At 35.7% G+C, this 17,443-nt stretch overlaps 1 protein-coding gene and 1 non-coding gene across 5 annotated transcripts in view; both read right to left on the bottom strand.

Annotated features, from left to right (window-relative positions):
- Nucleotides 1-17,443, bottom strand: part of DPP10 (dipeptidyl peptidase like 10) — a 1,494,592-nt gene that overhangs the window by 80,318 nt on the left and 1,396,831 nt on the right. For all 4 annotated transcript variants that reach the window (XM_070476307.1, XM_070476306.1, XM_020892274.2 and 1 more), the window contains exons 12-13: nt 12,064-12,102; nt 1,622-1,729 (exon numbers count right to left, since the gene is read on the bottom strand). In XM_070476307.1, the coding sequence (XP_070332408.1) occupies nt 1,622-1,729; nt 12,064-12,102 (147 nt within the window). The remainder of the gene's footprint in view (nt 1-1,621; nt 1,730-12,063; nt 12,103-17,443) is intronic.
- TRNAF-AAA (transfer RNA phenylalanine (anticodon AAA)) lies at nt 6,447-6,518 on the bottom strand. The gene has a single exon. It is a non-coding gene; the product is annotated as a tRNA-Phe (tRNA).

Genomic DNA, 17,443 nt, shown 5'->3' with positions numbered 1-17,443 from the left:
GTAAAATTATTTATTTCAGCTTTGCTTAAAATTAAAGTTAAAATCATGACAATTAATAGGACAGACTTTGGAAAAGTCAAGTTTCTGAGCTGCCCAATGTAAATATGTACATGGATAATGGTAAAATTTTGTGAATATGCACAAGACTTGAAAATACTAAGAACATAAAGCAGTCAGGTTGCTTAGGGATTTTTTGCCACATTTATTTTTATTCTATTCTTAGTAAGCATGAAAGTTGCTCAATCATGTCCAACTCTTTTGACCCCATGGACTGTCACTTGCCAGGCTTCTCTTTCCATGGAATTCTCCAGGCAAGAATACTGGAAATGGGTAGCCATTCCCTTCTCCAGGGAATCTTCCAGATTCAGGGATTGAACCTGGGTCTCTTTCTTGCATTTGAGGCAGATTCCTTACCATCTGAGTCACCAGATAATCACCCATTCAGATTGTGGTGCTGAAGAAGACACTTGAGAGGCCCTTGGAATGCAAGGGGATCAAACCAGTCAATCCTAAAGGAAATCAAGCCTGAAAAGTCATTGGAAGGATTGATATTGAGGCTGAAGCTCCAATACTTTGGCCACCTGATGCAAAGAGCTGACTCATTGGAAAAGACCATGATGCTGGGAAAGATTGAAAGCAGGAGAAGGAAGCAGCAGGGTTGGATGACATCACTGACTCAATGGACATGAGTTTGAGCAAACTCTGGGAGATAGTGAAAGACAGGGAGGCCTGGTATGCCACCGTTCATGAGGTCACTAAGAGGCAGAGATGACTGAGCAACTGAACGACAAAGTAAGTATGAAATTGATTCTTGGCTAGGATGTTTGTAACATCTTAAGAAAGATTCCAATTTATCCACAATGCTTTATCTTGATAAATCATCATCTACCTGTGACTAGACTGTTTATTTGATTTTGAAGGAAACTTTAATTCTCATGAATATTTTATTGGTAATTAGTTTCAAATTGACTCATAATCTTATCATATTTTAATTGCTTATTGTGAATTCCCTGATTCTTTCATAATTAGTAAAACTATATAAACTGGTTAACCTTCACTTCAAGTGTAGAGGAAAATAACACTTTATTCCCTTTTTATCAAAAAGTCCATAAAAATGTAACACAGACTTTGTGACTTTGACAACCCTTAAGAATCTATTTTATCATAGTTTTTAGAATCTGCATTGCATTTCCTTCTGTGGGTGTTCCATAACTTATTAACTATTCAGTTTTTGATGGACATTCAGGTTGCTTCAGGTATTTAAAATTTTATAACACTTTGAAAACATTTCTTGTACCAAATAGATGATATATATTTGTTGAATGAGAAATTGTCTCTCGAGTTTCCTCAGGTCTTTGAAAGTAGGAGTTTGGTTCTTTCTATTTATTAAATTCTATATCCCAAGGCCCTCAACTCATAGCACACATGTGTATCTCACTAAATTTTACTGAGTGCTGAAAATGTTTTGTGGGTGGCTTGAATTAGGGCTATGGATAGGGACCCTTTTCCTAAAACATCCCAGAATTGGATATATGACTGGATGCCACAGACATTAACTATAGATGCAGAATGCCACGTGGATGGCAATGAGAACAAGCTACATGTGGAACACAGCACTTACCTGGACAAGGAACATAGCTATGTGGTGAAACTCTCCACGACCCCCTTGCTTCACAGGAACTGTCATGAAGAATTTGCTACCATCTCTAGAAAACACAGGCTCCTCATTCTAAAAAGCAGAAACACACATAACAATCTCAAAAGGGCGTCTGAAAATTGTGCTTCCAACTACTACCAATACATGCATGGATTAGACAAATAATTGATTTACATTTATTTTGGCAAAAGGTTGAATTATTATTTAAGACATAAAAGTATGATAATATTTTTAAAGTGAACTCAATGATGCTTTAGGCACATGGGCATATGTGTGTTTTTGAAAGGTGAGATGGATGGAAAAGTATCTTGCATATTGAATAGAAATGATTCACAATTAGACTAAAGACAATTTTGAAACTGGTTCAGAAAACAACTTTCATATCTTCACATATGATTGTGCTTAGAGATGCACCCTTCAAAAATAAAGAAAATATGAACAGCTGTGACAGTTTATAAAAATCCAGTTTTAATTTGGAAAATTGTATAACATGCAATATTTAACACATCTTCCTGAAAACTTTTACTCAGCAAGTGAAGTTATTGAAGATACATTTCTGATGATGTATATATAAATTTACTGTAAACACAAAAATGAAAAGACAGCAAAATTGGAACCAATCAATTGAAAATGATTTAATTCAAATTTCCCATCCTCACTGCTCACTTTTTCACAAACACACAAACATAGATGCCCATTTGATGATTTTTTAATTAAACTCCAGTGGCATGTTAAATCAATACAATTGTTTTTGAAAATTAAATGATGGAGGCTATGCTTATAGACTGCTTTCTCTTGCTTAAGGGGAAACATTCAGAAATTGGATTTACATAACAAAAAACTGAGTTCTTTCATTTGAATTAGTGAGAGTGACATGTTGTTGTTCAGTCCCTAAGTCCTGTCCAATTCTTTGTGACCCCATGAACGGCAGCGTGCCAGGCTCCTCTGTCCTCCACAATTCCCTGGAGTTTGCTCAAATTAATGCCCATTTAGTTGGTGATGCTATGCAACCATCTCATCCTCTGCTGCCTCCTTCTTTTGCCTTAATTCTTTCCCAGCATCAGGGTCTTTTCCAATGAGTTGGCTCTTCGCATCATGTAACCAAAGTATTGGAGCTTCAGCGTCAGCATCAGTCCATCCCCTAAATGAAGCAGGATTGATCTCCTTTAGGATTGATTGGTTGAATTTCTGTGCTGTCAAAGGGACTTTCAAGAGTCTTCTCCAGCACCATAATTCAAAAGCAATAATTTCTCGGCACTCCACCTTCTTTATCTCACATCTCCACATGACTACTGGAAAAAAACTTAGCTTTGACTATATAGACCTTTGTGAGAAAAGCAATGTTTCTGCTTTTTAATACACTGTCTACGTTTGTTATAGCTTTCCTTCCAAGGAGCTAGAGTCTTCTAATTTTATGGCTGTAGTCACTGTATGCAGTGATTTGGGAGCCAAAAAAAATAAAATCTGACATTGCTTCCACTTTTTCCCTTTCTATTTGCCATGAAGTGATGGCACCAGATGCCATGATCTTAGTTTTTTGAATGTTGAGTTTCAAGCCAGCTTTTTTACTCTCCTCTTTCACCCTCATCTAAAGAGACTCTTTAGTTCCTGTTCACTTTCCATCATTAGAATGGTATCATTTACATATCTGAGGTTATTGATATCTCTTCTGGCAATCTTGATTCCAGTGTGAGTCATCCAGCCTGTCATTTCATATGATGTATTCTGCATATAAGATAAATAAGCAAGAAGACAATTATTTGGCTTTGTTCTATTCCTTTCCCAATTTGGAACCAGTCAGTTGTTCCATGTCCATTTCTAACTGTTGTCTCTTGACCCACATACAGGTTTCTCAGGAGACAGGAAAAGTAAGGTGGTCTGATATTTTCATCCCTTTAAGAATTATCCATAGTTCATTGTGATCCACCCAGTCAAAGGCTTTAGCATAGTCCAAGAAGCAGAGGTAGATATTTTTCTGGCGTTCCATTGCTTTTTCCATGATACTATGGATGCTGGCAATTTGATTGCTTGTCCCTCTGCCTCTTCAAAACCCAGTTTGTATGTTTGGAATTTCACAGGTCACATACTGTTGAAACTGAACTTGAAGGATTTTGAGCATAAACTTGCTAGCATGTGAAATGAGTGAAATTGTACTGTAATTTGAACATTCTTTGGCATTCCTCTTCTTTGGAATGGAATAAAACACCTTTTAAAGTCCTGCAGTCACTGCTGAGTTTTCCAAATTGCTGACAAAATGAGTGCAGCATTTTAACAGCAGTATCTTTTCAGGATTTGAAATGGCTTAGCTGGAATTCATCCACCTCCCCTAGCTTCATTCGTAGTGGTGCTTTCTAAGACCCATTTGACTTCACACTCCAGGATGTCTGGCTCTAGGTGAGTGATTACACCATCCTGGTTATCCGTGGTTAACGTTAAGACCTTTTTTGTATAGTTCTCTCGTCACCTCTTCTTAATCTCTGCTGCTTCTTTTAGGTTATTACTGTCTGTCCTTTATCATGTCCATCTTTGTAAGCAATATTCTCTTGATATCTCCAATTATTTTGAAGAGGTCTCTATTCTTTCCCATTCTATTGTTTTCCTCTATTTCTTTTCATTGTTCATTTAAGAAGACATTTTTATCTCTCCTTGCTCTTCTCTGGAACTCTGCATTCAGTATACCTTGCAAGTTGTCCTTTGACTTTTGCTTCTCTTCTTTCATCAACAATTTTTAAGCCTCCTCAGACAACCCCTTTGCCTTCTTGAATCTTTTCTGCTTTGGGATGGTTTTGGTCACTGCCTCCTATACATTGTTTCGAACCTCAGTCTATAGTTCTTCAGGCACTCTGTCTACTCTAAGATCTAATCCCTTAATCTGTTCATCACTGCCACTGTTTAGTTATAAGGAATTTGATTTATATCATATCTTAATGGCCTAGTGGTTTTCCCTACTCTCTTAAATTTAAGCCTGAATTTTTTAGTAAGGTGCTCATGATCTGAGCCACAGATAGCTTCAGGTTTTGTTTTTGCTGATTCTCTAGAGCTTCCCCATCTTTGGCTGCAAAGAACAAAATCAATCTGATTTTTATATTGACATCTGGTGATGTGTCAAGCTATCTCTTTGGCTTTTGGAAAAGGGTTTACTGTGACTAACCTGTTTTCTTGACAAACTCTGTTAGATTTTGCTCTGCCTATTTTGTACTCAAAGGCCAAACTTGCCTATTATTCTGGATATTTCTTGACTTTCTACTTTTGCATTCCAATTCCCCATGATGAAAAAGGACTTCTTTTTAGTGTTAGTTCTAGAAGATATTGTCGGAGAAGGCACTGGCACCCCACTCCAGTACTCTTGCCTGGAAAATCCCATGGATGGAGGAGCTTGGTGGGCTACAGTCCGTGGGGTCGCTAAGAGGCAGACACAACTGAGCGACTTCACTTTCACTTTCACTTTCACGCATTGGAGAAGGAAATGGCAACCCACTCCAGCGTTCTTGCCTGGAGAATCCCAGGGATGGGGGAGCCTGGTGGGCTGCCGTCTATGGGGTCACACAGAGTCAGACACGACTGAAGCGACTTAGCAGCAGCAGTAGCAGCTAGAAGATATTGTAGGTCTTCATAGGACTGGTCAACTTCAGCTTGTTTTCCATCAGTGTTTGGGTAATAGACTTGGATTACTGTGATGTTAAATGGTTTACCTTGGAAATGAACCAAGATCATTCTGTCATTTTTGAGATTGCACCCAAATACCGCATTTCAGTCTCTCTGGTTGACTATGAGGGTTACTCCAATTCTTCTAAGGGATTCTTGCCCACAGTAGTAGGTATAATGGTCATCTGAATTAAATTCACCCATTCCTGTCAAGTTCAGTTCACTGTTTCCTAAGATGTTGATGTTCAACCTTGCCCTCTCCCGATTAACCATGTCCAATTTACCTTGATTCATGAACCTAACATTGCAGGTTCCTATGCAATATTGTTCTTAACAGCGTCCAACTTGACTTTCACCACCAGACACATCCACAACCGAGTGTCATTTCTGCTTTGGCCCAGCCACTTCACTCTTTCTGGAACTAATAATGATTGCCCTCTGCTCTTTCCTAGTAGCATACTGGACACCTTCCAACCTGGGGGGCTCATGTTCTGGTGTCATATCTTTTTGCCTTTCATACTGTTCATGGGGTTCTTGTGGCAAGAATACTGAAGTGATTTGTCATTTCTTCCCCCAGTGGACCATGTTTTGTCAGAACTCTTCATTATGACTCATCTGTCCTGGATGACCCTGCATGGCATGGCTCATAACTTCAATGAATTACACAAGCCCCTTCACCAAGACAAGGCTGTGATCCATGAAGGGGAAGAGTGACTATACATATGGTATAAATAAAGGCTTTGATATGGTTTCCTTAACAGGTCTTCAGAATGGCTCAAGCACTTTTAAATGACCTAATCCTCCACTCTCTCTCATCTCTTCTTCCTTCCTTCCGCATCCTGCATTTTTCTGGTCCAGGATTTGCATTTTTAATGTTTTTTCCTCACTTTGTCTGGCTCTTTCTCAGCCCTTTCTCTTTCTCTCTCTTTTTTGGCAGAACTTATTTATTTTTGTTATTGGGATAAAGCTGATATACAATGTTGTGTTAGGTATACAGCAAAGTGAACCAGTAATACAAAGTGAAAGTGAAGTCGTGTCCGACTCCTTGCGACCCCATGAACAGTAGCCTACCAGGCTCATCCCTCCATGGGATTTTCCAGGCAAGAATACTGGAGTGGGTTGCCATTTCCTTCTCCAGGAGATCTTCCCTACCCAGGGATCAAACCCGGGTCTCCTGCATTTTAGACAGACGCTTTACCATCTGAGCCACCAGGGAAGTCTATCCACTTTTTTAGATTATTTTCCCATATAGGCCATTACATAGCACTGAGTAGATTTCCCTGTGCTTTACAATAGGTTCTTCTTATTTATCTATTTTGTTTATATTCATGTGTGCTCAGTCACTCAGTTGTGCCCAACTCTTTGCAACCCCTTGGCTCTAGCTCACGAGGTTACTCTGTCCATGGAATTCTCCAGGCAAGAATACTAGAGTGGGTTGCCAGTTCCTTCTCCAAGGGACGTTCCTAACCCTGGAATCAAATCCATGTCTCCTGGGTCTTCTGCATTACAGATGGATTCTTTACCCCTGATTCACCTGGGATAGTAGTATGCATATGTCAACCCCAATCTCCCAATTTATCTCTCCTTTCCCTTCCCCTTCAGTAATCAAAGTTGGTTTTCTACATCTGTGACTATTTCTGTTTTGTAAATAAGCTCATCTGTACCATTTTTTTTTTTTTAAGTTCCACATTTAAGCCATAGCATATGTTATTTGTCTTTCTCTGACTTACTTCACTTAGTATGACAATTTCCAGGTCCATCCATGCTGCTGCAAAAAGATCTTCGTTGATCTCATACTTTTCTTATCTCTGCTCTAAATCTACCTTATCAGGCAGTGTTTTCTGGTAATCCCATGTAAATTGTGATTGGGGAAACTAGATCATCCAACTGTATTTGAATCCCCCATCACCCTTTTAGCTACTCTCTATTTTTTCCATACCCCCTAATACCATCCAACATACTATATTTTATGTATGTATACATTTGTTTGTATATGAATGGAAATGTGTATGTGTGCATATAGGTAGGTAAGGAGATAGGAAGTAGAAGGCGTTCCTCTAGAATGTAAGCTCCATGAGGCAAAAACCTTGTATTCTTCACTGCTCTGCATCTGGCACCCAGGAGAGTGACTATGGCATAAGTGGTATTTAATAATCATTTATTGAATGAATAAGTAAATTAATAACTATTTAATAATCTCAAGAGTCTGATTCTAGTTTCATTAGTAAGCTAGAAATATCTTACTAACATTTCTATCTTACTAATAAAAAATATAATAAATATTTTCATTCTTTTTTATTTATTCTATTTATTTATTTTATTCCATTACTAATAGAAACTATAATAAATATAAAAAATAAAAAATATTATTTTTCTTGTATACTTTATGGACACTCATGAAAATGTAAATGATATGTGTAATAAATTTGAAAATCTGAACTAATACAACAAAAGGGTGGGGCAAATGCTTTGCAAGGCAGATAATAAATACTGACAAGATATTTGATTGTGTGAATCACATTCTGCAACTGTGATTTATTGTTCAGTTGCTCAGTCATGTCTGACTCTTTGTGACTCCATGGACTGCAGCAACGCCAGGCTTCTCCTGTCCTTCACCATCTCCTGGAGCTTGCTCAAACTCATGTCTATTGAATTAGTGATGCCATTCAACCATTTCATCCTTTGTCATCCCCTTCTCCTCCTACCTTCAATCTTTCCCAGCATCAGGGTCTTTTCTAGTGAGTTGGCTCTTTGAATCAGTTGGCTAAAGTATTGGAGCTTCAGCTTCAACATCAATCCTTCCAATGAATATTCAGGACTGATTTACTTTAGGATTGACTCATTTGATCTCCCTGCAGTCCAAAGGACTCGCAAGAGTCTTCTCCAACACCACAGTTCAAAAGCCTCAATTCTTCAGCTCTCGGGCTTCTTTATAGTCCAACTCTCACATCCGTACATGACTACTGGAAAACCATAGCTTTGACTAGACAGACCTTTGTTGGCAAAGTAATGTCTCTGTTTTTCAATAGGCTGTCTAGGTTTATCATAACTTTTATTCCAAGGAGCAAGTGTCTTTTAATTTCATGGCTGCAGTTACCCTCTGCAGTGATTTTGAAGCCCAAGAAAAGAAAGTCTGTCACTCTTTTCATTGTTTCCCCATCTATTTGCCATTAAGTGATGGGACTGGATGCCATGATCTTTGTTTTTTGAATGTTGAGTATTATTGCAGCTTTTCTATTCTCCTCTTTCACCTTCATCAAGAGGCTCTTTAGTTCCTGTTCTCTTTCTGCCATAAGGGTGATGTTATCTGCATATCCAAAGTTCTTGATATTTCTCCTGGTAATCCTGATTCCAGCTTGTGCTTCATCCAACCCAGCATTTCCCATGATGTACTGTGCATATAACTTAAATAAGAAGGTTGACAATATGCAGCCTTGATATACTCCTCCCCAATTTGGAACCAGTCTATTGTTCTATGTCTGGTTCTAACTGTTGCTTCTTGCTCTGCATGCAGGTTTCTCAGGAGACAGGTTAGATGATCTGGTATTCCCATCTCTTGAAGACTTTTCCATAGTTTGTTTTGATCCACACAGTCAAAAGCTTTAGCAGAGTCAATGAAACAAAAGTAGATGCTTTTCTCAAATTCTCTTGATTTTTCTGTGAACCAATGAATGTTGCCAACTATGATAGAGTCAAGAATTCTGTATTTTCTATCCCTTGCCTATATGTAATATCTCTCTCTGCCTTTGCAATGGGATTTCTTCTCTCTGGAGTAATCTTTAGCTCATCTTTTTTGTCCTGTATCTTCCTCATTTTTTACTTAAACTCAAAACAGAAACCATTTTTAAATTTCTGTAGCTAGAAAGCCCCTCTTATTTAGGAAATCTCTCCCTGGAGACTCTAAGTAGTACTCTGTATTCATCTCTCATGACTTTCAGTGCACTCTATTATATGGTTGACTTCCTTCACTAGGCAAGTAATAATTAAACTAAGTTTGCAATTTAATCTTTTTTTTTCCCCTAGGATACAGTAGGTGACCCTACTTATAACTGCACAGATGAATGCATGTGTACAATGGGCAAAAATATTTGTTACGTATATCACTTTATCTACTACATTTTCTCCAAACTATTGGCTCCTCCCTATTCAAGATTCTGCTCCTGTGCTTTACTCCAAAATTAAATCTGAGCATTGTCCTTTTTATGTTAGTCCCTCTTCCTCCAACTCTCATACCTTGGGAATAGTTCATTTTAAGGAATAGATGGGGGTTATAATTACTAATACATTGCTGGGTTCAAAAACTTTCACCACTGGACAGAAACTAGCTATACAGCTCTATATAGAGCCTTTCTACAATCAAATAAAGAAAAAAGCCAATCTCACGGTCCATGTTTATGATCTTAAGCAAGGCAATGTTTATCACACACAGGCCAATGAACTGAGGATAACACACTCTACCTCTTGACCAAACATTTTTTACACCAGTTATTCAAGTTATAAGTCTCTTGAAAGCTAGGAGAAACATGCCCACTTCTCTCTGCTCTTCTCACCAAACAGAAAACAATCATGAGTATTATACTAAAAGTCTAATTTTCTTGGAACGCTGCTTCACCTCATTACACTTTCTCATCCTTTTAATTTCACTGAATTCTAAGTATTACATTAAATTCCCTCAGAACTTTTGAAGAAAACATCAACTGCAACAAACTACTCCCTAGATTTTCTTGTTAAATACTTGATAACTATTTTTTTTTTCATTTCTATTAAATATTCATAAATTTGGGACTTAAAATGTAGGTAACATAATCCTAAAAATTTATGCATTGTGTTGTTGTATGTTAGACTATTACGAATGTCACTGACAATTAAAGTAGGTTTAATAATGCAGGTAATTTAGAATAAATCCATATCTATTGTTATTATTTTCAATTATTTTAAGTATTTTACTTAATTTTGATTTTTTTTTTTTGTTAAATAAAGTCAGTTTTTCCCTCAATTTAATTTTGCACATTGACTATGATTAAATAGTTCACCTTGTTATCTATGGAGAGAGATATGACAGATGGATGATAGACAGACAGGCAGATAGGGAGATAGATATACCTACAGCCTATTCACAATCTTTCTTACTCTTTTTCTTAATTCAACAGGTACATATGGAACTCTTCTTATAACCAGACTGTATTTTAAGCATTTGTTATATAATGAATAATAAAAAATGAACAACATTCTTGCCCTTGTGAAGCTTGTAAAAAAAAATCAGAACTAACTGTGTAAGTTTACATAAATATTGCACTGGACTTTAAGTTTTATTGGGGGATGTTATTTGATTAGGGTAGTTTGAAGAAATGACTTCTTAAGCAGGTGATATAGGCTGAAGTTTGACAAATAAGCAACTTTCAGGAAAGAAAGCAATTGAGAAAATTCTGTTCAGAAGGAAAAGTTCACATAAAGGTCTGGTGAATATGAGGGCTAGTGGAGAAAATGAGAGAAAAGATGATATGACACAGAGCTGGAAAAGCTTTCAAATTAATCTCTTATAGACCCTTTAAGGATGTTGGTCCTTATCTGTGGAACAAAGGGGAGATAAAAGTTTTCAGTTGTGAGAGAATATCAGAGTGTTTGGGGCAGTAGAATTAGATACGTATTTTGAAAAGATCACTCCTCCAGGCTGAAATGTGGAGAACAGATTGGCAGCTTCCTAAGGGATTGAGAGTTCACCAGTCAAGGAGGAAATGCAGCGCTGATAGTTTGATCCTGTAGAGTGTTCGTGAACTGGAGAAAAGTAAATGACTTGAAGTCTTTGAGGGTAAAATCAAAACAATTTGGTGATGAGTAACATATGAGGAAAAGGATAAGAAAAGCTCAATAATCCTCAGTAGGTTTATGATTTTGATAGCTGGGTGGATAAATACATCTATGACTTCTATGATAAGAATACAGACTTACTGGAAGAGAACAGAGCTTAGTTTGAACCTGAGGACTATGCTGTTTCTTTTATAGATTTAGGAGAAGATGCCAAGCATGAGTTTGTATACAAATCAGAACTCAGAGAATTGAGTTGCCTGGGGCCATATGGTCAGAGGTAGCAATTGAAACCACAGACATATATGACACCCAGGGAGAGAATATGAAATAATAGAGCACTGTAAAGTGCAAAACAAATCAAAACCAAACAAGCCAAGCCAAACACGTCCTTTGCAAAACGCAGTGATGGTTAGTAGTAAAATGGCTTTATCTACATTTGAATAATCTTGTGTTTCCTTCTGAAATATCCAGTTAGACTGTATATTGTGCAGACATTTGTGATCATCTGGATTCTAGCTCCATTTATATCATGAGCTAGCACTGTGTAAGCTAGAAAATATCTAAGGAAATGCCCATCTGAATAGCAATTTATGTGGAGACTTGGTCAGCTTTCTGGGCAACTTGAGCAATGCTGATGGTTCCTAGTTTATATGAGCTGCACCTTTTTCTTCAACACAAATATTGACTTTTATGAGTGGTCCTGAAAATGGATCCTGGTAATGATTCAACAACTTGTGTTCTATTAAAAAAAAAAAAAAGTACTCTTTCCATAAATGATGTCATAAAACCCAAGTCATATTTTAACGAAAAAGACTCACTCATTCAAACATAACAGAGTCTTTAAATTCATACAACTGAAATAACTTTTGAGAAAAAGTTGTATATAAAGCAAAAGAGTGAATAGGGTAGATATGATGACAAAATGTGGCATAAAGAGACCACCTATACCATACCTGTTTAGACAGCCACGTATCTGATGTCATCTCATATTTCTGAAACAGAACAATTAAATCAATGAAGTATTTAAAGACCAGAATGAGCATGCATTGATTTATCTTTTTTCCAAGAGCATTAACCTTCAGGCACTTTTCCCCTCCTTGCAGCTGGTGAATCACCACCGTGAGAGATTCCATTGTCATTATTGACTTAAACTGAATGAATAAGTAGGGGATTGAAATGAAATGATATTTTAATTACAACATCTCTTCTTCGGTGAACCCCTTCAGGATTCTCAGTTGTACTTCACCAGAGATAGAAGGTAACTTTCCGGTTCTGTTTGATTACCTCATTCAAACTGTTTTGAGTCACTAGACACTGTCTCTTTTCACCTCTGGCCATCATCAGGGCACAAAATGATTAAGACCTTCCAAAAAAACTGGGCAAACAGCCAGGAATAAAATTTAAGAGTGGACATACTGTCATTCGATCCAGTCTTACCATAGTCACTCTTTCCCCTTAGGTAAAATGATTAAACATTCAAAATGACAAAACTTTTTGTATCTTTAAAATAATTTTGCACATGATCAGAACAAAATTACATATCAAAAAGCAAAATTAGACTAATCTCAATTTGAATATGTGTATATAAGGCAAATTTTAGTAATGCTGTTTACATGTAGTAACTTACATCTTATGGTTCTCTGGAAAAATGATTCTATAATGAAAGTATTCAAATGGAGAAAACTAAATCAGAATATATTAGAGATTTTACCTCTATGCAAAATTATATAATTTCAAATTATAACTAATAATAATTATTTATTTATAGTTTGTTTTTACCAATTTGCCCTTTTAAATCCATATTATTATTACATAACTACTAACCATTTCCCCTTTTCAGGGCATTTCTCTTCAAATAGATTTTTTCTTAATTTATATACATATATCAGAAAAACATCTAACTGAATCATTCCTTGATTTCCTATTCATATTTTGACAGTAATCATCCTTGATATCTGTAAAACACAGATACGACATGGGGAGAGGGGAGGAGAAGGTGAGATATATAGAAAGAGTAACATGGAAACCTACATTACCATGTGTAAAATAGATAGCCAACAGGAATTTGCTGTATGGCTCAGGAAATTCAAACAGGGGCTCTGTATCAACCTAGAGCCATGGGATAGGGAGGAAGATGGGACGGAGGTTCAAAAGGGACAGGATATGTGTATATCTATAGCTGATTCACATTGAGGTTTGACAGAAAATAGCAAAATTCTGTAAAGCAATTATCCTTCAATAAAAAAATGTATCAATGCCACTGCCTATTAGTGTCATTAAGTTTTGTTAACATCCACAAAGGTCCAAAATTTCACATGCAATTACTTGTCTTACTATTTCAATTATAGTAGAAAGTAAAATATTTCTAGCTCCATAATGAAATAGAAATAGAATATCAATAAGGTATCAATTCTAGAACATGACTGGGTTCCTATAGATTTTCTATTGAAGCATTTTGCCTATGTAGATTATCCCTGCCTATATAGACAATTAACAGGTTTTCTCTAACTAGAACATATGCATGAACAATATGTAAATGACTTTGTAATCAACTGACTAAGAAACCATCCAGAACATTTAAACAAATAAATAATGAAATTCTGATCAGCCTATAAGCCAGTCAGATGGAAGAAGATAATTAAAACAAATTTTCTAATAAGCACAAGCTAAATGTATAGAAAATCAGTGAAACCCAGTAAGTAAATGGCTGATACCCATCTATTGTACTTTGTTGTCACATCTATACTTACCTTTCCAATCACAGATAACTTTTTCCCTCTTTAGTTCTACCTTTTACAGACCATTTAAAAATAATGTTTAAAAATATTTGTATAATTTGTGTATGGTGAAATGTATAGATCTCTAGTGTATGTGATGAGTTTTGATAAATGTATTTACCTCCCATCAAGATATGAGAATTTTACATTTCTAAACACACTCCCTCAAGTCCCTTCACAGAGGTCCCAAAAGACAACTACTTCTACAAACTTTTTCCATAGATAGTTTTGCCTGTTTTAGAAATTCAGATAACTGGAATCACGTATTATATATTCTTTTGTGTGGGGTTTCTTTCACATCACATGCTTTTGCGATTCATTCATATTGTTGAGTATATCAGCATTCTGTTTCAAGTTGCACATTGGAATGTCATTGTACTGATATGCTTTGTTTTGTTCATCAGAAGTTTCTAATTTTGATGATGTATACTTTATTTTTTTTCTTTTACAATAACTGATTACTTTATCTATTCAATATAGTGAAGTTATATTCCATCTTTTCATCTAGAAGATTAATGGTACTAACTCTTAGATTTAAGACTTCAATGTGTCTCAAATTAGTTTTAGAATATAGTGTAAGAAATGTCAACCATCCTTGTATTTTCCATCTGATTGTTGATAGTTCCAGCATCATTTCCCCCAATTGAATTATTTTGGCACCTATGTTGATTATTGATCACATAAATATGGATTTACTTCTGGAAAAACTATTCAGAACAATTGATCTCTTTGTGTGTGTGATCTCTTCTTCCACTACAATCTTAGTTTCTGGCTTTCTGGTTATTCCTGAAACCATGTAGTAAAACTCCTCCAATATTTTCTCTCTTTCTTTTTTAACTGGATTGATTTAGTTGGTCAGGTATTTTGCATTTCCAAATGCATTTTAAAACCATCTTTTCCCATCAGCAGACGAATGGATGAGGAAGCTGTGGTACATATACACCATGGAATATTACTCAGCCATTAAAAAGAATTCATTTGAATCAGTTCTAATGAGATGGGTGAAACTGGAGCCCATTATACAGAGCAAAGTAAGCCAGAAAGATAAAGACCATTACAGTATACTAACACATATATATGGAATTTAGAAAGATAGTAACAATAACCCTATATGCAAAACAGAAAAAGAGACTCAGATGTATAGAACAGACTTGTGGACTCTGTGGGAGAAGGCGAGGGTGGGATGTTTCAAGAGAACAGCATCGAAACATGTATATCTAGGGTGAAACAGATCACCAGCCCAGGTTGGGTGCATGAGACAAGTGCTCAGGCCTGGTGCACTGGGAAGACCCAGAGGGATGGGGTGGAGAGGGAGGTGGGAGGGGGGACCGGGATGGGAAATACATGTAAATCCATGGCTAATTCATTTCAATGTATGACAAAAACCACTGCAATGTTGTAAAGTAATTAGCCTCCAACTAATAAAAATAAATGGAAAAAAAAATTAAAAAATTAAAAAAAATAAAAAATAAAACCATCTTTACTATTTCTACCATAAAAGTCTGCCGAGATTTTAATTGGTATTGTATTGAAACTACAGTTCAATTTGAGTAGAATTGGCATCTACAACATTAAATCTTACAATACAGGTAGGTGGCTTAGCTTCTATTTATGTAGGTCTTTTCCAATGCCTTGCAGGAATGATTTAGTTTTCAATATTTATTTTTCAATATAAATACTTGGTTTCCAATATTAGGATTTTGCCATTTTTTTAATATATTTGTTAAATATATTTGTGTTCATTTAATGTTTTAAAGATCTTAATAATATTTTTATTTTCCATCACAATATTCAGTCAGTTCAGTTCAGTCCTTCAGTCACGTTTGACACTTTGTGACCCCATAAACTGCAGCACCCCAGGCTTCCCTGTCCAACACTAACTCCCAGAGCTTGCTCAAATTCATGTCTATTGAGTCGGTGATGCCATCCAAACATCTCATCCTCTGTCATCCCCTTCTCTTCCTGCCTTCAATCTTTCCCGCATCAGGGTCTTTTCCAGTGAGTCAGTTCTTCGTATCAGGTGGCCAAAGTATTGGAGTTTCAGCCTCAGCATCAGTCCTTCCTAAAGGAAATCAGGACTCATCTCCTTTAGGATTAACTGGATTGATTTCCTTGCTGTCCAAGGGACTCTGAAGAGTTGTCTCCAATACCACAATTCAAAAGCATCAATTCTTTGGTGTTCAGCCTTCTTTATGGTCCATTGCTCACATCTATACATGTCTACTAGAAAAACCATAGCTTTGACTATAAAGACATTTGTCAACAAAGTAATGTCTCAGCTTTTTAACATGCTGTGTAGGTGGTCATAGCTTTTCTTCCAAGGAGTAAGCATTTTTTAATTTCAAGACTGCCGTCACCATCTGCAGTGATTTTGGAGCCCAAGAAAATAAAGTCTGTCACTGTTTCTATTGTTTCCCCATCTATATCTATTTCCATTGTTTCCCAATCTATCATAATAATACTAGTCTTAAAGATATATTTTGTTGCTTCTTAAATCTTTCTTTGAAATAAGTGTAAACTTACAGACAATTTAAAAGACCTATTCAAAAGCATCTTCATATCCCTTAGACATATTCCTCATGTATTAATATTTTTCTATATTTGTTTTATTATTATATCTCTCTACTGTTTCTAAACTATTTGAGAGTCTAGTAGAAATCTATTTTTTTTTCAAAATCAATTAAAAATTTAATTTTTTTCTAAACAATTTGACAGCAATTCTGAAGTATTGTATCCATTTACCCCAGAATAATTCAGTGAGCATTTCTTAAGAAAACTGTGGTATCCTATATTATTAATAAAATGTTTTTTACAGTAAAAGAATAATAATCAGGAAACAGAACAAACAATTGGAGTTGATGCCTTGACATATAAAAATAAGCTAAGAAATTCTCTTATGAATTGTGACCTATTCTAGTATTTTTGGTAAATTTATTACATTTTTTATACAATAATATTATCTACAAATAAAGATAATTTTACTTCTTCCTTACCAATCATCATGATAGATATTCCATGAAAGTTACTCTGACTAGAGTCCCTAATATTTATTTAATATGTAAAGTTAGACCGTCTATCCTTACTTTATTGTTGATCTTAAGGTGAATGTGGATAATGTTTCACCATTGAGTATAATATTTCTTGGTTATTTTGTGGGTATCCTGCATCAGAATGGGGATATTAATTTCTATTCATTTATGTTGAAAGTTATCATGAATGGATGTTGCATTTTGTCAGTTGCTTTTTCTTCATCTAAGATAATTGCTTACTTGTTTTTCTGTTTTTCTGTTAAAATAGTGAATTACGTTTATTTTCAATATAAACTAATCTTAAAGTCCAGGCTAAAATCCTATTTAGTCATGATGCTTTATTTTTTATATTCTCCAGAATGATATATTAATATGTTAAAAATGTTTTATGTGCATATTCACAGCAGATATGTCTAAAATGTTCTCTCTTTAATGTTTTTGTCTAGTTTTGGTAACAAGACAATGCTCTTTTATAAAAATAAAGTTGAGAAATGCTCTTTCTTTCCCACTGTCTAGAAAATGTAGGA

This window comes from Odocoileus virginianus, chromosome 13, assembly GCF_023699985.2.
Source record: "Odocoileus virginianus isolate 20LAN1187 ecotype Illinois chromosome 13, Ovbor_1.2, whole genome shotgun sequence".
NCBI classification, from domain to species: domain Eukaryota; kingdom Metazoa; phylum Chordata; class Mammalia; order Artiodactyla; family Cervidae; genus Odocoileus; species Odocoileus virginianus.
This window is presented reverse-complemented; position numbering and strand designations above follow the sequence as displayed.